This window comes from Rhamphochromis longiceps, linkage group LG23 (assembly GCF_057381845.1).
Source record: "Rhamphochromis longiceps isolate RC_006_pf linkage group LG23, R_longiceps_female_GT1.1, whole genome shotgun sequence".
NCBI lineage: Eukaryota > Metazoa > Chordata > Actinopteri > Cichliformes > Cichlidae > Rhamphochromis > Rhamphochromis longiceps.
This window is the reverse complement of record NC_140578.1, coordinates 15,957,635-15,978,457: the sequence shown is the minus strand read 5'-3', so window position 1 is coordinate 15,978,457 and position 20,823 is coordinate 15,957,635. Positions and strand designations below refer to the sequence as shown.

The 20,823-nt window shown below is 39.0% G+C and overlaps 1 protein-coding gene across 1 annotated transcript in view; it reads left to right on the top strand.

Moving 5' to 3' along the window:
* naaladl2 (N-acetylated alpha-linked acidic dipeptidase like 2) overlaps positions 1-20,823 on the top strand; it is a 341,685-nt gene that overhangs the window by 290,178 nt on the left and 30,684 nt on the right. The window contains exon 13 of the mRNA XM_085399238.1: positions 11,127-11,220. Coding sequence (XP_085255364.1) covers positions 11,127-11,220 — 94 coding nt within the window. The remainder of the gene's footprint in view (positions 1-11,126; positions 11,221-20,823) is intronic.

Here is a 20,823-nt window from a genome sequence, read left to right as displayed (position 1 = left end):
GCCGGGGATCAAGCTCTGTAAGAATTTCACTCCTCCTCAGATGCGAAACTCTGGTTCCTTTACTGCTTGGTGCCGTCCGTGCACATCCTGTCTGGTACTGAGTCTTTGTTTGTAGTGGCATCCGGTAGATAGGTGAGTAGGCAGCTCCCCCACTGCCCGCGATCCATTGTTCATCACACATACTGGCAGTTGCGCTGCGTTCAGCTTGTTCAGTAGAATTACATCAGGCAGTGGGTCTGAGACTTGGGGCCAGGTCAGTAGGTAGGTCTGTCCGGAACAGTTCACATTTGTGGGTGATGATGACCTCCAGGTTGCTTTTGCTGGGATGCTGTAGTTGGCCTTGGACCAAAGAGTACCGTAGCCTGGATGTGTTGCCAGGCCCAACAGACACCAACTGCGATCTTCAGGTATGCTGTACGGCCACAGGCCAGACGTCTGCGAGGATAGGGGCATATGGGTACATGCATAGCAGTCAGTTTTATTATTCCAGTGAGCTGTAGTGTTCATAAACTGCCACCAAAAGTTAGTGGCGTAGCCATGGGGAAACTTGGTGTACTGTCCTTTGTCATACAGTGTCTGCCTTTTCTTCATATTGCGTGACTTGTTGTCCCTCACGGAAGCAAAGATGAGGAACCCGGCCATGGTCAGGGCCACTGCAGTTATTAAGAGCCACCACCTCATGACGACGGGACACACCCTCCTGTCGCGAGTAGACCCCCCGGCCAGGAAAGCTGACCCCTCCACCGGGCGAGATCACAACAAGTGGGCAAGCCTGCTGTCAGCTGTGTTTAGATGGCTTCACTGACTCGCCTGCAGTGACTCTGATGGATCCAGGATGGTCGTTCCGCAATTTTGCAAGCGGTCGGTGTAGTGAGGAGGACTTGGTGTGGTCCCTCCCACCTGGGTGCGCTCCAGTTTTTCCTTTGGAGCACCTTGATCAGAACCCAGACACCGGGCTGTAATCTGCAAGACACTTGATAGACATCATTACGTTCTTCGTTATTTACAATCATCTCTTTATTTTCCTACAACTTAGACATACATTTTGCTACTGAAATTGTATCTGCCTTTTTCACTGGGTAGATTTCTGGCCACTTTGAGAATACATCTATAACCACTAGGGCGTATTTTTACCCTTGGCATTCCTTTAGCTAAATAAAGTCCATATGGATTGTGTGGTCTCAGGTTTCCCTGAGCATTATATTTTTGACACGTCATGCACGTTCTGACAAATTGTTTTGCTGAGGTTTCAAAATTTACAGTGTAGAAATGAGAGTTGACAATACAGGTCATTCCCCCCGATGACAAATGCGTACAGCCATGAGTCACTAATGCCGCCATCTTGTGGAGGAATTTTTGGCAACACTGGCTTGCCATAACACATCATTAAGTCGTTTGTCAGAACTGCACCGTGTTTTAGCCATTTTGCCTGCTCTGCTGTGCTTGCTGCTTTTGTTCATTTTTCAACACATCCAGTGGAATCTGATGTGTGTTTACTGCCATCAATGTGATGTTTGTCTTTTGTGCCGCCTATTTTGCTGCTCTGTCGGCAAAGTTGTTGCCTGTAGCAATGAAAGAGTCAGTAGGCGTTGTAAGAGGTTGGCATGCTGAACCGGTTTTCCAGTTGGTGTAATCATTCCTCTGTTATGCCAAATTTTTGCAAAATGATGCACAGCAGAGAAAACATACTGGCTGTCTGTATGTATGTTTATTAGTTTGTCTTTGTGTATTTAGCTTTCGCGTATCACAGCTATCAGCTCAGCGCTCTGTGCAGAATATGAAGAAGAAAGTGGTTTTGCTTCTATTATCTTACTATCTGTGGTTACTGCGTAACCTACACAATTTCGGCCTGTGCTGTAAGGTCAAATGCTGTTCTCCTAGCTTCCACACTTGCTGATCATAAGGTGGATCTGGGCCTGGAGTTTGTTTAAATCTCAGAATGTTGTGATACTCGGTCGGTTTCTGGAAAGTGGATGTGGCGGGTGTCATTTAGCATGCACTCAGGTTTAATACCAGAAAAGAATGACATGACTGCTATCTTAAGTTTTGTCAGAGCGTCTCTACCTAGCAAATTTACTGGACACGACGGGTCATATATGCATTTAATAAAGCACCTGCGGCCACTTGCTGTATGTACTAGTTCTAAAGGGGCAGTTAATTGGTGTACAGTTGTGTGGCCTGAAGCTGACGTTACAACTAATTTGTCCTTTGAAAACTGTAAGTTTAAGTGGCTGCCTCAAAACTGTTTTGCATTATTTCTCTGTGGCCTACTCCTACAATCTCGTGTGAAGTGACCTTCCTCTCCACGGTTCTAGCAGGCGTTGTCTCTATGTTATCTGCTGTTTCTGCGTGGCTGTCTGCAGCCTTGGTGTTTGTGACTTTGCTCGCCTCTCTGTTCCTGATAGCCACCTGCGAATTAGTGTTTTAGTCTATTGTCAACAGTCAGCCTTATTTTTAAGTTACAGAATGCTTCTTCTTCTTTTTTTTTGTCTTGGTTTGGGAGAATAGATGCAACACTACATTTTCACTTAAGGCAGTTTTGAATAATTTCTAGTTTGTCAAACAATTCATGGATCTCACACATTTCAAACTTTCAAGTTAGGGTTGTTTCCCATTTATACATATATATATATATATATTTAACTTTGCATAGCTCACAGCTCATAGCTCACAGCTCTAAACCTAGGCATTTTTCAATCATATGCCTAATCACTATGTGTCACTGTGATTCTCAAGTATTGTCACAAGTTCGTTTAAATTCGTTTCCAAAACCAACAAAATAATCAAACAAAAACAAAAAACATAAACGTGTCAGGACACAAAAGAAAAAAGAAAAAATGCTGCCATCCGAACAAGGCAGAAGTCTGCATATGTTGGCTTTTAATAGCATGCAGCTTGTAACATGGTAGACTAATGTGCCTGTGTTAATTCAGCTCCATATTATTGTGTGAAGTTGCACTTGGTTGGGAGTGGTTTTGTGTGTGTGTCACATTTTTGGTGAGCCAATGGCTGGAATGGGGTTGGACTAATTAGAGGCAGGTGTACTTGATTGCACTGATACACTGGTCTACTTATAGCCCACACTACAAACACTGCTGTGTCGTTTTGTCTCTCTGTGCAGGTATGTAATGTGATGAAATCAGATATGTTTGGGATGGATGGGTTTTGCCCTATGAATTTTATATTAAGTGTGTCGTTTTGTCTCTCTGTGCAGTCCAGGGCCTATTATATGCCACAGCCTAAAGGCAGCTGGGTTGCAGAGGCTTGAGTGACCACTGACTATATGCTTGCAGGGTGGTGGGTCTCCAAGGACAACTTCTAACCCTGTTAAAGGCAACATGTGGAGTGCAACTTGGCTGTGTGGCATAGCTGGCTCTGGCCTTGGGACTGTGTGTTTTTATACAATTCATAAATGGGACACTGGACTGTTTTATCTTTTATCTCTTGATATATTTTTCGTCAATAAATTATCTTTTAGAATTTTATTGACTGTCATCTTTTTGCCCACGACTGAGACGGTTGGTCAGACCTAGAGTCTTTCTTCGGGTGTGTTACAACAGCTTCTGCTCTAAAAGAAACAAATAAATAAAAAGAAAAGAAAATGTGGAACATGCTCATCAGCAGTGTCTACATATTTAATTCAGCTTCTCAATCCTGTAGTTTTAGCTGTTGTCTACAGGGTTTTGCTTATTGGTTGTTATTATAGGTGTGCTCTATCTCAGCAATGTGTCATTCTAGGATGATAGGTTTCAAGCTGGTCAAGTGCCTCTATGCACTTCATTAGTTTAGTTATTCTCTGTATTGTCTTCATCTCACATGTCATTACACTGAGTTTCAGCAAACCTTAAGCTTGATGCAGACTACTGCTTAACAGTTATCCACCTCACATCATAACCGATTTAGGTGCCTCTTCATATTAATATTATGTCATTGTTAATATTATCCTCTTTGTCTTATATAACAGCAATAGCATATTATAATATTTTATCAGTGTGTACCATTATACTACTACTGAGCCAATTTGTTAGTTAGGATCATCTTATTCAGCAAACAGATAATTTAGAATTCATCCAATCTGCGGTCACATTTGTTCTCTCTGTTGCATGGCGGACCAGGCAGGTCTATTATAATATATTATTTATATTTTATTTTGTATCCATCAAGGGCTTCAGATGACCTGCAGAATCATCCTTTTCCCAGGGTGGAGACAGTTACCTTTTCACACACTGTCCTTGGCTGAACAATGACACAGCCTTAATATACCTTATTTATTTTATTAAAATATTTTCGTGTGAATTATTTGCTTTATATTCATTTTATACATGCTGGGCATGGTCATCATGCCAACTGTGTTTCATTGTTAATATCACTTTACAGGTTGTTATCCTTGCTATTATTAATTTCAAATACTCTAAAGATAATTTCTACTGTAATTTTCCCTTCATCTTTATTTCGTACTTTTTATATTTATATCTACTCAGTGGGGTCTGTTTTCAACCCTTTTAAACTACTTCAAACTACTTTGATCTCTAGTTTTCACTTAATAAGGGATTATTAAGTTCTTCCTGATATGGGTGGTGCTGCAGATGCGGCTGCAGGAATGAGTGATGGCTTTCTAAAAGGGTTGTGGGAACTGCACAGTGTCTCGTCTTCTGGTTTTACTAAACTGGCAGTTGAGTTCTATTCTTCTGACTGTTTATATTTTGTTTTCTTAAATCTCTCAGTTTACAGACACTGTTTTTGTCCGGCGTCTGGACTTTTCTTTTCTCACCACTGCTCGTCAGCAGGAGTGAGTTTTAATTTCACTTGCTTGATTACCCATCTTATTTATGTATTTACTTATTTTTGTTTAAGTAATATATACACAATACAGCTGCTATCACCTTCGCTGGTATTAGAGACGAGAGTGGTTGCTCACACGCCCTTCTACTTTCGGACTATTTCCAAAAGCGGTGTGAACTTTACGAGACGGAACTCGACCGTTCTCTCAACTCACCAGCACGTCAGTGAACAGCAGTAAAAGAAAAAACACAGGAGGAGCAGCTCAGTCTCTTATTGGACCGTGAAAATTCAGCTTGCTCCATTAATTAAAACAATACACACACACACACACACACACACACACACACACACACACACATTCACAGCTTCGACGCGCGCGCGACCGGAACCCTTATGATAAGGGGAGCTCCCAGAGCTACTTACTCCCTAGACCCAGTCTAGACCCAGCTGGGGGAGCTACCCAGAGCTCCAAAGCTACCAGTCGACGAGCTTCCAAAGCTACCAGTCGACGAGCTTCCAAAGCTACCAGTCGACGAGCTACTTCCGCTATTTTAAATTCCCTGAATTCAAAATGCGCTTTTACGCAAGATTGTGTCAGTGTGTCTGTATCTACCTGGTCAATGTCGCCGGGTCTGGTCCACCTCGATCGGGCCCCACCACCGTGGGTCGCTTTCTAAGAACGTTGGCCAAGACTCGAATTTAACGCTCTTGGTCTTTTATCACACACCTAGTATGTGAGCTGTCGACAGGCGAGCAACGTGGACTGGTCACGGAGATGGGACACGATGGAGGCGCTCCGGCTCCGAAGGACCAAGAAATGTTGGGGGAAAACTCTGTAAAAGACCCAGGAGAAATAAAGACACAATGAGACAAAGTTACTTTCTTTATCAAACGTGTACACGGGTGAGCTGCCAAGAACAACTCACAACGTGTACAGAGGCTGGGCACTTTTTATAGGAAAGACAGTGAGAACAGGATAAGAAAATACAAAACAGATAAAATAAACAACTCCATATGTGGCGCTAGTCTCGTCAGCAGAGAGCTGGGAGAAAGCTGTGAGAGATAAAACAATCTAAAACAATACACTGCAAAAACTCAAAATCTTACCAAGTATATTTGTCTTATTTCTAGTCAAAATTATCTCATTACACTTAAAATAAGACACAATCAGCTACAGGGCAACATTTCAGTAAGCTAAAGGAACTTGTTTCAAGACAGTGAATCTTGAAACTAGAGAAAAACTAGAGATTTTTCACTTGTTCCACTGGCAGATTTTTTCACTTATTTTAAGCTAAAATATCTTGTATTAAGTGAAAAAATCTGCCAGTGGAACAAGTGAAAAATCTCTAGTTTTTCTCTAGTTTCAAGATTCACTGTCTTGAAACAAGTTCCTTTAGCTTACTGAAATGTTGCCCTGTAGCTGATTGTGTCTTATTTTAAGTGTAATGAGATAATTTTGACTAGAAATAAGACAAATATACTTGGTAAGATTTTGAGTTTTTGCAGTGTATGTCCCAGAAACAAGATGTCTTTGCTGGGAAAGTCTAAAAAGATAATTCTAAACTAATCTAACCATAGGCAAAGGGCAGACAAAAGGCATCTTTGTACATTTAAAAGAAGGTAAAGAAACATAGAATCATTTTTCCTGTAACAGGCTTCTAGATATAAACTAGTCTAAACATGTATGGAAGATTTTGGACCAGCGTTTAGACTGTGTTCTCCACCTTCATTGTTGTGATGGCAACTGTGTAATCACTGTTTGTTAATGTGTGGATAATAAATCCACGTCCTTGAAGCTGGTGGGGAAAATCAGCAGACTACTTCAGCAGCGTAATCAGTTGACTCCAAAAGAGGAAATATCTCTAAGAAGAGTTGTTCCTTTCCTTCAGTGGAGATCCAGAGACTTACAGAGTCAATGTCAGGCAAGCTTTTCTGGTAATTGCCCAACATCTAATCAAGACACTTAGTGGCGTTTTTATTTAATTTGTCGTATTTTCTGTATGTGTATTTCCAGTTTAGTTTATCAGAACCACAGTTTAAAATGGTTTAAATCCGAGTTGTTTAAAAACAAATACAAAGATATTAAGTTATGCATTTTTAGCTGCCTGCTAAGTGTTGAGTGAAGGACACTTTGCAAGCTTATTACGTCAGCAGCGTGATGTCGACTTTTGTTGCTCAAAACTAAGTGAAAGTTAATGTATATTTGTGTGACCTGAGACTGAGAAGCAAGACTTGCAACATTTATTTACTTATTTTAATACATTGATCATGAATAACCTGAAGATTTAACTGTGTTTTTGCTCACTTTACAGGAGAAAAGACTTACCTCCACTATGTAATCTTGTGTCTGTATTCAATTGAAATCAGTGGTTTTTATTTTTTACAGTGATACCTTTCAGCCATTCTTACAGGAAGACTCAAAAAATAGACTTAACTGTAAAGTGGAAATCATCCGTTTTAAATAAAGTGAAAAACATATTAGCTTACATTATAAGCATGAGAGATGCTCATGTGAGCTTGTGGTCCACTACCACCCTTACATGATTTGGGTTTTTCCAACAATTCCATTAAGATGGCAAACATTCAGATGAAAGTCAAATACTGATGTTAACAAGTTACACAAGGGATGTGTGAATGCGAGAGCTGTAGTTTCTGGCAGTCTGCCCTTCCTCCTCAATCCAGTCTTAGCCAAGCTGACCTCCAACACATTCAACCTGTGAGGGCCCGGAGAGGGCGTGTTCACACTTGCATGAGTGATGTGTGCCTCTGAGCGGATGAACCTGGTAGTGAGGTTATCATCCAAGCGTCTGCTCAACTGGAGTCAGACTTGAGGCTCACTGGCCAGAAATGAAACAGGTCAACTGGAACACACAGACACACACAAACAGGGAGAGAGAGACGTATTGCATACTGACCTTTACTTATCTATTCTTTTTCTACATTTTACAAGCGGCAACTTTATTTTCAAAGCACATTTCAGACAATAATATATAATAATATATATTTATCACACACACACACAGATATATGTATACATACATGCCGCCTTTGTGCTGCGAGTTCTTCATACTCCTGAAGCATCTCCGGTCATAAGCTCTCTCTTAGTCAAAAATATACTTTTAGACTGGTTTGATAAACTCCCGACACTAAAAGGGTGCATACATTCGTGTTCTGTTGGCATTACTAAGTACCAGCCGCTACCAGTTTGGGCCATCTGTTGATTTCAGAAGGAGCCGTCATTGTATTCTGCTCAAAAATTGGAAACAAGAAAACTTTGCAGCTTTTACTCACAAATAACTGGGGAAAAAAACAAATGAATCATTTTCAGTTTCTTTCTGTTAAAACTTTTTAGATCTTCACTGGTGCTTAATGCCTCCAAGAATTAGTCATATGCAGTCTTGTGCACACAAATGCTTTTGACTTTTCTGCTCTTACATGACATCAACTAAACTTGCAAAGCAAATATAGTTTCCATTGGCAGTGCAGGTGGTTACTGAGTTTTTGCCACTTCAGTTTTTCCCATACTAGAGATGCTCAGCTGGCTTTGCAAGATTACCCACTTGAAGTCTTTGACATGTTTCTGATCATTTCTGAACTTTTTCTTTTTTTTGCTCTTGTTGCATTATTAACTTGCTAAACGAGGCTTTATTCCGTGAAGTGGTTGAAATGAATGCTAAGTTAGGTGGTGCAGGTCAAAGTTTCACCTGCATGAATGCACGCAACACTTCTCCAAGGATCACAGAGCCTTATAAAGGTGCCATTAAAAGATGATAATCAATGATACTGAGTTCATCTGTTTTGGCTGAGAGACATAAAATAATCTACAGTAAGATTCTGGTGCTAATTTGAAATTCTTTAATAATATGGTAATCAAACATCCACGATGTGATTCCACCTGGAACGGTAGCACTCCGTGCCGTCCACTCACTTAGTTTTTTTTGTTACATCTCTCCAGTAAACACAGAAAAATTAAAGCAGGTTTGAAAAAGGTTGGTGCCTTTTTTAGTTTTCCACCAAAAAGAAAGGTGAAAAAAAGAGGAACAGACCGCGTTCTCTATCTGGCATCTTAATGTGCGAATGAACATGGCTCAGATTAAATCTTTCTTGTGATGTCTTTGGCTGATAAAAGTGATTCTAGTTACGACGTGTCACTGAAATACAAAATAGGATGTACTTGGGTTTACTTTCTGTGGGAAGAATATAGTCTAGGTGGAGAGTAAGAGTCGATATATCCATAATCACAGCTGTGATGTTATACCAAGTAATTGGTTAGCTCACTGTGATGTTATACACCCAATAAAAAACAAGTGGAAGCCATGCCAAGTCCTCTACCTGTGAAGAGAGTGGCTGAATCAGTGGCAGTGATCTGTTTGCATCAAGATGACAGACACTTCAGTGTGAGAGCAGAGCCAGACAGACACTCTCTGTAATTTGGATGATGCTTCTCAGTATGGGGTGCCAGAACAAGCGGGAATCTCCATAAATGCTTGCTCACATTGCAGCCAGAGGTGTCCCAATTATTTATTTTCCCTCACAAGACAGCTGTTATCTAATCAGTATGAAAAGCACAATGTTGCATAGAGTGTCAGATTTTTAATTTACAATCTGGACCACCAGGTTATTGGGTGCAGAATCAGATCTGTGGCTGGCAATAGCTTAAAGGACAAGACATGATCTGACTCATTGAAATTTTACATCCTCCTCAGCACCAATTACATTCTACACACATAACCGAAAGGTGTTAAAAATCTGATGTTAAAATGTTGGCGTGAAAGTGAAGGTGATTCATTTCTTTCATTTAAGCTTCATTGTTTTTGATTTTGTGTTGTCGCTGAATGTGGATTATACTCTTAAAGGCACTGAAAGAGCAAAAACATGTTGCAATTTTCCAGCTGGATAGGACTATGATGTATACCAAATCCTAGAAGAAGAAAGCAACCAACCTGAAAAGAGGTTACCTTTTTTGAATGTTATCAGTAACATACATTCCACCAGAAGGTGACTTACTGCTAAGTTGCTGTGAACACATTCAGTGGTGGCTGTTGAAAAGTGTTTCTAGGTTTAAGTGCCAACAGAAGCAGACAGTAAGAGTTAGAAGAGATAGTCAACTGGATCAATGGAAGTTGACATTGAACTGTAACAGTTCAAAGTTTGCAATACATGCAATACATTATTTGGGCTCTATTGTATGGAAGGCTGTTTCCGCCACTAAAAAAAAAAAAAAAAGTATCCATAACATGAAATTTGAACTTATTAACTCAAAATTTCAAGAAAAGTACCTTGAAATTTTGACTTACTTTTCTCAAAATTTCGAGTTAGCTCTGCCAATCAGTAATCTACATGAATGACGTCATTTCCTTGTTACCCGGAAGCTGAAGCCCTCAGCTACAAATGCTACAGCTAAGCTACCAGTATTACAGCCATGAATGCACAAATTGCACAAATTGCTGAGTATTTTCAGCGTGGCTTCACAAATGATGAAATCTTTGTGTTATTAGCTGAATCACATGGCATTACTATCAGCCAACGTACTCTCGAAAGCGCCAATTTGTTGTGATCCAGTTTTAAATGCACATTCATCTGCACCATATCCTTCTGGGTAACAAGAAAATGATATCATTCACGTAGATTACTGACTAGCAGAGCTAACTCGAAATTTCGAGAAAGAGAACTCGAAATTTCGAGTTATGGATACTTTTTTTTTTAGTGGCAGAAATGGGCTTCCATACTATTTAGCTGAGTTTGCTAGCTTACAATAACATTTGGAAACCAAATTTTTCACATAGGTTTTCACATAACCATTAGATGGCTACATTATCTGTGCCACTCTGTGTTCATCAGTGATTATAAGTAGATAATAATGGCCCCTGAAGCTGCTCAAACGTAGAGGAGCTTCCTATTAGCAATATGCATGGGACTGATACAAAGTGACAAGTCATTAAGTGAGCTTTTTTTTTAGTGATGACAGTCACAAGGACTTCAGCCAACCAACCACCCATTACAAATCTGTAATCTCTCATTTAAAATTCATTTGACAAGAGAACTTTGACAGGAAAACATAAAGTAAAGAAAAACCCAATCAACTGGCAATCATAATCTGACAGAAGAATTACTTAGTAAAAGGTGTAGCACACATGTAAGCCTTATGACTGGCACAGTAGAAAGCCTAACTGGCCCACTACTGTTTTAGTTCTTTTTTTGGTTTTTTTGTTTGTTTTGTTTTGGGTTTTTTTAATTGAGAAAATTATCCACCTATGCTGGTGTCATGTCTGAATGCGGGAATGGCAAGAAAAAAGAAAGTGGAGCTAACTTACTAAACCATTTGTTTGGCTGTGTTTCCACAGATGACTGCAGAAGCAATTCTCCGACTGGTCAATGATCCCGTGCTGCCATTTTACCCTCTAGACATCGCCCTGGATGTTCAAAACAAGCTCAAAGGTAACACTGATGATCATGTGTTTTCAACTGCGGTGATGATAAAATACAGTCTAGTGGTATGTGCATGGAGAGAATGATGAGGCTAGGTGTACTATATACTGACTGACTTCCACTAAAAAGCACACAAACAAAGGTAGCAAAAAAGTGTGGCGCATTTTGAAGATGAAGAGTTTCGTATTTCTTTCAGTTGTTATGGAGAACAAAACAGTCAAAGAAGAAAAGTGGGCATAAGCAAGATAATATCATAATATGACTTTATATTTGTCTGCTGGATGAGTAAAAAGATTTGCTTCTTCATATCCACATATAGTAGTGTGCAAAGGAAAAAGGAAAAATAACAATAAAAAGTTTTTAGTTGTGGTTTTTATTTTAAAAAGAGACTAATTATTTGGCATAAGATGATCATTCAGATTGAAAACAAGTAGCAGTTATGCCTGAGTATCTACCGCTTTAGACAGACATAACAATGAGTTAGGAATAATAAGAATCTGAGTTCAATAACTGTATTTCTTTGTTCTGAATCCAAGGTAGCTAATATTTAAGCAAAGGGCTCTGTAGTCTGCTTTTCAGCTCTTTATGTCAAAATTGTGGAGTTGCTGTCTGTGTGTTTAGCTAACAAGCCAAAGACCAGTTCATACAATGTGTTGAGACCCACAGGCCTGCAGCGGTGCAGCTGTAAAAGATAGCCTACTTAAAGCATTTTGTTTTATGTATCTGTGGGAGTGTTCATGTTGGTTGTTGGGGAGTGTAAATTAGGAAATGATGCATAAGGTGGCTGGTCTGTGGAAATGAGTTATGCATCTGCACAGAAGTCCATGACAGCAGCTACTACACACACACACACACACACCGCAGAGCTTTCTGTAGTTTCACACAGTGCAGGCTAAAATATCACCATTCAAACTGCAAAACTGTAGAACCCCTTTGTCAGGATGCTCATTGAAATAATGCATTAAGTAACTTTTGTCCAAATTTTGACCAGGACAGACTAAGAGTCAGATTCACTAAGTGGCAGACTTACCTGAGACCACAATCTCAAAAATGCACTGATGAGAGTGGACAGTTCTGTGGGTGATCTACTAACAATGCATTAAATTCTAACACAGCCAGCCAGTAAAGAGTAGCAAAAATTCGCTATCAGACTCAAAGAATGAGCGAATAATGTACCTACCAAAATAATACCGCGTAAGCACAGGTTTTAGTGTTTCTCCGCTGAGGAGAGTCCATGTGTTTTTGGTATAAGGGTAAAATTTGCAGGGGACTTTATAGGTAGGCATTATAGGTTTCTCTGGATAAATGTGATAAACCTGAAATAAGTGTGTAAAATTTGAGCTGCATGATGTGCAGACAAACTTGAAACATTATTTAGAATGAGTTACCCTTACTCTGCCGTGGATGTAAATCCATGCATTGCTTTTGTTTTCCTCTATGAGGCAGCATGTATTTATGAAAGTCGATATTATATATCGATTTAACACATCATGAATTTCTGCAAGTTGACAGACATTTCAGTGTTATATATATCCAAGGTTTAAAAAAAGCTGCATGTGCATTTAAAACATTGGACTCAGTAAAGAGTTACATGACAGATCCAAAGCTTTGGCAACGCTCTCAGAGCACCGAGCCATCCACCCACACCAGTTACATGCTTTTCCTGACAACATCCTCCCCTGGCATTTCAAATAAATCCACAGTCCTAGCAGCAACTATCACAGTCACTTCAGGCGCAAAAAAAGACATGCTTTTTACTGCACTGACTTCAATGCAATTTGCAACAAATTGCCTGCAGCACACCTTAGTAAATCAGATTTGTAGGTTTCATTTAAATATGCTCTTCCCAAAAGTTTTGAGCTATCAAAGGGAAACTCCTAGAAAGACACAATAAGGATACAAAAACTCTGTCCACACCTTTCTATAGCTTTTTAAATACATAATACAAATTTGGTCCCATATTGCAACCATTGAAGAAGATATTAACAGTGATGTGGCTGCCAGAGAACATATGTGTTAATATATTTCAGTGACCAATTACTTAATTACTGTGACTCTCAAAAAGATTTTCATATTTTTTAAAAGGAAAAACAATCTACAAAGTTAACTTAAACCCCATTTGGAAAAAAGGATATCATAAGGATGCACAACAATTTCAACATGCAACAAAAGAGTTGCAGAATGTTTCTCCATGCAGGCACATACACATGGACATGCAGAATAATGAAGAACTGTTTCAGCTGATTAAACCAAAGTCTTTCTCTCATGATTACACAACATACTGACTTTGATTATTTTAATTTGTAAATCCAGTAAAGTGTCAAATGTAATCCCTCTCAGACTTTTACATCAGCCCTGAGAAAACTAAGTCTTCTTGAGTTGTCCTTTTGTTGTAACTCCCATAGCTTTTTCTGCACCCTCTCATTCTTCTGCTCTTACTGTTCTTGGTTCTCCTCTTTCAGCACAGTATATATCCTTGTATCGAAAAGGTGGTCTTGAATCTGTATCAGTGTGTGTGTGTGTGTGTGTGTGTGTGTGTGTGTGTGTGTGTGTGTGTGTGTGTGTGTGTGTGTGTGTGTGTGTGTGTGTGTGTGTGTGTGTGTAGAAACTGAAAAGAAATTAGAAATCTGTAATGGATGTAAACACCAGATTCATAACAGTCCAGTATGGCTGTAATGCCTTGGCTAATGGACTGTAGTAAACCACTGAGGTGTTTCATACAGATTCCACGTTCACTTTGAGAGATCATTTGCAGTAAAGCAGGTTTTTTTTTTCCTTGAAATCTCTGGTCATTTTTTACTTTAATTTATTAAACTTCATTTCCTGTGGATCGTCAGGTTAGGGTTAGGGTTATCTGTTCTGTGCATGCAGCCGATCCTCTGTTATTCCAAAAAATCAATTTCATTCACTAAGCAATCTAATTATAAGATATAATTAACATTAGGAATGGATATTTTGGATTATACTGAATAAATGTTGTGTGGAATCTGGCTAGAGCGAGCAGGTATCTTGTACTGTAGGTCAAGTTAATAATCTATCAATTCGAAGCTAAATTAATTGACTAAATTAAATGGCCCTGTTGTATGACTTGCATAAACACACTTGCATTTATAAAACCTAAAAAATGTGTGCCGTTAGCTAGAAAACATAGCAGTTTTGTCAAGGGATGAATTGAAACCCATGAAAATGTACATTGTCAAATACTCAGCGGTTAGCATGCTGCACAGCTCCGGCCTTCTGAGCCAAAATCAGCTTATTCAGTCACAGTCTCCAAACATGCAAAGACTGTCCTTGAATATTAAGATGACTATTCAAAGAGGATGGACAACAAAGGCTTTAATACATTTACCCTGCACGCGGCCTTCACACAGCCTCAAAGTCAAAAATAAAAAAATAATGCAATGTTAGTTTTGTTATGCATGAGGAAAACAAGCACGCTGTCGAACCGAGTGAGTTCTATGAATACATTTTGATTGGTGCACACTGTACCGAGCTGATTCTTCAGACTCGTGATAAAATAAATCTATAAGCCAAGGTGTATCAATCATTCACACACTATGATCAGAGATTGAAAGAGATGGAGATGGAGAGATGCTCTTCATGACACGTACTGTAGCTCTAACTTCAAGTCTCATTCATTGTACCACTAAGGCAATCACTCAGTGGCTCGGGTTCAGTGGCTCTGTCTAAGTATGTAAGCATTGTCCCATTAATGCCTAGATTGAGTGGTTATGCTTCCTCATCTGAGACTAATGGACAGATTATAACCTGAGAGAGAGAGATGACTGATTATTATACCTGCCTGTAGCCCCTATGTCTATTTCTTCATCACCCATATGTCTGTTCCACTGATTCTCTTCTCTGTCATTTCAATTCAAAAGCACTTTATGAGCATGAAAGCTACACCGTCTTGGCAACTTTGCACATAAGTGGTGTGCTGAAGAACCGTACTAGAAATGAGTGTCATTTCTTTGTAGCTAAAAGGTGAACCATCCAACAAAGAAACAAACAGCAGCAGGAAATTACACCATCAATTAGTAGCACAGAACAAGAAAAGTTGAAAGAAATGTGCTGTGGTTTCGCTGGTCCAGACTGTTGAGTTTTATATAATTCATACGTGAAGCTTCCGATATTTAATTCGGCTACTCTCGCTACTCAATTCCTACTTAATCTTTTTTTGTCAAAAAAGGTAATATCACCCACTGCAGCCATCCTTCTAAACCTACTGTAGGACTTTATAACAGTCTAAGTTCTGTCCATATTCTAAAAAAAACACAAATCTTTGGCATTTTTCCATCATTAGAACAACCTGTTTGGATAAGTAGATCATGTTTCTTATTTATTTATTTATTTGCTCTTCAGTCATCAGTCTAATATTTCGTTAATTATATGTGTTGTTGGAAAGATGGAGCAACCGTTACTATGGTTACTAAAGGTATATTTAGGAGTTTTTATTTTCTGCTGTGGGTTTAGCTAGCTATATTCTGAATGCTGCCTCTGACCATTAGATCATGTGTTAAATTAGAAAAAGAGCAAAAACACAAATCTGTTCACTAAGACACTGTTAGTCTGAAGTTGCATCATTATTTAAATGCTTAAGAAACTTAAGTAATAGAGCGTGTATTATCCAAATAAGTTTGTATAAAATCAGTCATATACAAGTAAAAAACTTTACCCGAATAATTCACTGTGTATGTTAACATGTTTGTTAAGTTTATGAGCATTGGGGCTAATTTTTCAAAAAGTTCACTTGTTATATTTTTAGTGGCCTGAGGTCCCATTACAGTGAACTGATTAATCATAATGATTATAATAATCCTATTTTGTTCAAAGGTTAACATTTGAAATATGATATTAGGGACGTGGCCTTTGATTGCTATGAGGCTGCTGTCAGTGGCGGTTAAGGAGCTGTCTGCTAGACCAGCGGTCCCCAACCTTTTTTGCGCCACGGGCCGGTTTATGCCCGACATAATTTTCACGGACCGGACTTTAAGGTGTCGTGGATAAATACAACAAAATAAAACTAGTACCGGTACAGAAAAAAATTTGATTTATTCATAACACACGTGACAAGACCCAGGAAAACCGATTTAACGATAAAAACGATAACAAAATAACGCTGAAAACCAATAAAAACCCTGAAAACCATACATTTCACTCCTGAGCCTCAACTCTAGCGGCCCGGTACCAAACAACTCACGGACCGGTACCGGTCCGAGGCCCGGGGGTTGGGGACCACTGTGCTAGACTACCAAAAAAACAAGAACATAAACAAAAACAATCTATATATTTATATTAAATATCTTAATTTTAAACATTTTGTATTAAATGCAGTTATTTACACTTTTTTCTATTTATTATGTTTTATGTTATGTGTTATATGTTATTTTTGCTTGGATGCTATGAGTGAGAAAGAGGTAAATTAAATAAATTAAAGATTATTTAAAAAGATTAAATAAATCAACTGAATTGTGTACGGTGCTAAGGATGAATGGAAACAGAGTGGTGCTGCTACTCATTTTTGGAACAAGCTTTATTTTATTTTTTATCTCTTTTTTTAATACACAATTGGACACCCTGTTCTTAGACTGTCATCCAGTGTCATCTTTCCTTATGCCTACATGTAATTTTACTATTCTCATCAGCTGTGTCTAATCAGAAAGAGACTGGCTGTGACAGATTTGGGGCTTTTTATTGTGGTTATTAAATTGATATTAAATTTAATTCCAGGTGGCATTATAAATGTCCTAAAGTTATAAATTTGACTTTGGTGAACGTGCTGATTTTCTCAATGCTTTTTTTTTTTTTTTTACAAGCCTCTCCTGCTTAGTCAGAAAACAGGTGGGAGAGGGCTCTTATCTCTGCTGTTTAAAAATACAGAGAAGCACCAGATGGAGAGAAAGAAGAGGAGGAGGAATAGGACAGTGAAATAAATACTTTTTGATGTGTGCGTGTGTTAACAGATAGTGAATGATGATAAATAATCCCTGGTGCGGGGCTGCTGTTGTGTGTGGGTTGGTTAATGGCAGTGGTTGTAGATAAAGCTGGCACGTAAATAGTATAATTTGAACACCTTATAATTTTAACCAAGATAAAAAAAATAAGAGGATTAGGAACAATTCACTTGAGCCCCTGATTCTGATAGTAGCTCATAAAAATAACCATTTTAAAGTTAGTTTAAACTCCATTTAAACCCCCCCTCCTCCCGAGATCGCATTTATTTTGACTTTTTCTTATATTGACTTTTTGTATTTATTTTTATATTTGTTTGATGTTCTATGTCTCATATGATGCTCTCTGTTCTTTTTTAATCACCCCCTTGGGGATAAATAAATTGTTTTTTGAAGTGAATTTGAATTAATATCTTGTATGTTAGGTTGTGCTCATATTGATTCTCATAGTCAGAAACGTATAATCGAATAGAAACACATAATCATAACCCAGCTGCGAAGTTCCGCTCCAAAGTCGTTCTGCTGTTTTGGTTTGTTTGGGTTTGTCAAATTCGACGCCTTTCCAAAGATGGCTCATTTGTTACCATATGGCCAACGTATCAATCTACTGCAAAGCAGCGTTTTATAGAGGAGGTTTACTGCTCATGTTAATTTGCTGACAGCAAAGGAAATTTCAAGGAATTGAGAAGAACTGACATGAAACATGATCCAGGAGAGCCTTTCACATGTCAATAAAAGTGTTTTGAGTTCTAAAAATTCACATGAGCATGTGTGATGGTTTCCTAACAACAAACTATGATGATTCTTTGCTGCCACCGCTGTTGCTAAACTTGTTTCAACATTTGAAAACTGGTTATATTTTAAACAACAAATGTACAGTTAGATGAGGAAAAAGGCCAAACAGAAAACACTAAAATGTTAGCTCAATAAACAGCTAAGTCAGCGTGTGTGTACGTGTTACTGAAATAAAGAAGAGGAGACTGATAGACAAGCAGACTGAAGTCATGTTACTTGGTTCTGCTTTTTTGTTGCTGCTTCGTGGTTTTGTAGGTTTTCCCTGGTTGTAGCCATTGACTGACAGAAGCGAAGCAAAGTAGAAGTAAACAGGCTATTAACAAGACTAAGAGAGCAGGAGCCACAATAAAGTGCTGTTCTGAATTTCACATTCACTGGAAATGGGGGTGACAGAAAAAAGTGCAGTTGCTGAAAGCTTTTGTATATGAAAAGGGTTTTTTTACACTTGTGCGAGAGAGTACTGTTAGTGATTATTATTTCGAGTGTGCTATCAGGACATTTGTTGTGTCTTTCTTTATGTATAGGCTAAATGGTTGGTAACTCGTGCTGTTGGTTGTTTTTGTTTGGGTTTTTTTGAGTTTTCTAAATGCTCACTGTGAGCACATTTAGGGGATGTGAAACGGCTGTGTGAGTGAGTTTCTGGGTGTTTTAGCAGCCCCCTGCAGCAAAGGACCAGTGATATTTAATGGATTCTTCACAGCCAGCATGGAGCACAGCAGTATTCATGACTGGCAGTTATGGAGGGTACTCAGATCAAACAACCAGAGCTAATTGAACCCCCCACCCAACACGTTTTGTTCAACTTTTTTTTAATCACTATGCTCCTTTTTTCTCCCTTTATACAAAACTGCCTTTGGTCTAGTCTGATCTGACATAAATCTCCATTAATTTACTGTTCAGATAGCGCCCAGTATCAAGGCTTCCTTTGGTCCTCAACAGCAGTGCTCAAAGATAGGTAGATCATTTCTAATTTCAGCACTGAGAATTACTAGTATACACTGAGGAAATCAAACTAAATGTGTGTGTCTATGAAGGAATTACACCTTATACCTGACTGACACTTAAAATCCATTGTACATTTTCAGGATTAATTAGGCATATCAGTGGCAAAGCCAAATAGCTTCCTTTCACTCTTTAATTACATTTAAGTCTGGAGATAGAGTAAAGAGAGAAGGTAACCACTATTATGAACCTCTGACTTCAGTATATATAATGGCACGTGTCCATGTAACCTTTTTTTTCCACAAAAAGCGTAGAAGATGGTGACCTTGTGTGCTCTCTGCTCTCAGATTTCAAACAAGACCAACATGGGCATCTTACTTATGTTGTGAAAAGATGTCTCTATAGACAGACTTTTCAGATGTATAAGTGGCCTTTGTTCACACAAGGAGACTGTCGATGGATATTCTGTATGGTACACTTTTCACATTTTTATACTCTTTATGATGGCTCCCTTCTATCCTTGAAAATCCCACTGGTGAGTATATTCCTATCTATCATCTCATCAGTCTACACAGTGCTAACCATCTAGTCTCTCTGGCAAGATAACAATATCCCCACATTCTTGATGACAGTGCAATCATATATGAATTTAGGGCTTAAAACTGTGAAATTAAGTATGTGAAGAATTACGTAAATGAGGCTTTATTCTGCTGCGTTTCTCCACTCTGAAACTTCCAACATTTCAACTACGAAGTAAAACCTTAACTATACAGAAGATTTTTAATGTTTTGGGGATATGACAGTCTGTAGTTCAGTTCAAGCCAATGGTGGTCTAAATAAGTGGGGGGCTACTTGCTTAGCACACACTGAGTTAGTTACCATGGTAGACTTCCACATCTGCAAGTGCCCAAGGACTTTGCTCAGGTCTAAGCAATATCACATTTTATCATCAGTAGGGGGACATGAGGCTCAGTGCAAACGTTGCAAATGTGTCATATTTCTAATCAAATATGTAACCAAAGCCATGTAACCAATATTCATGTGTCCAGTCCAAACTCCAGAAAAATAATAATAATAAAAATCATTCTTCATCTGCGCTGTCAACAATCATCATGGCATATCAAACCATGATGATGGGGTCCTTGAGGGTCCTGTGCAGTATCTTAGCTGTTCATAGGACTGCGCTCTTCTGGTCAGAGATCTCAGATGTTGTTCCTGGGATCTGCTGGAGTAACTGCACCTAATGCTCCTATTCTTGTACCCCCTTCTGCTGGGGTTACTTGCTTAGTAGCATTCCAACATATGAGGTGCCGTAAGGGACATTATTACTGAAACGCTCTCACACACACTACTGAAACGCTCTCACACACACTACTGAAACGCTCTCACACACACTACTGAAACGCTCTCACACACACTACTGAAACGCTCTCACACACACTACTGAAATTTTAGCTCTCACACACACTACTGAAACGCTCTCACACACACTACTGAAACGCTCTCACACACACTACTGAAACGCTCTCACACACACAACTGAAATTTTAGCTCTCACACACACTACTGAAACGCTCTCACACACACTACTGAAACGCTCTCACACACACTACTGAAACGCTCTCACACACACTACTGAAATTTTAGCTCTCACACACACAACTGAAACGCTCTCACACACACTACTGAAATGCTCTCACACACACTACTGAAACGCTCTCACACACACTACTGAAACGCTCTCACACACACTACTGAAATTTTAGCTCTCACACACACTACTGAAACGCTCTCACACACACTACTGAAACGCTCTCACACACACAACTGAAATTTTAGCTCTCACACACACTACTGAAATTTTAGCTCTCACACACACTACTGAAACGCTCTCACACACACTACTGAAATTTTAGCTCTCACA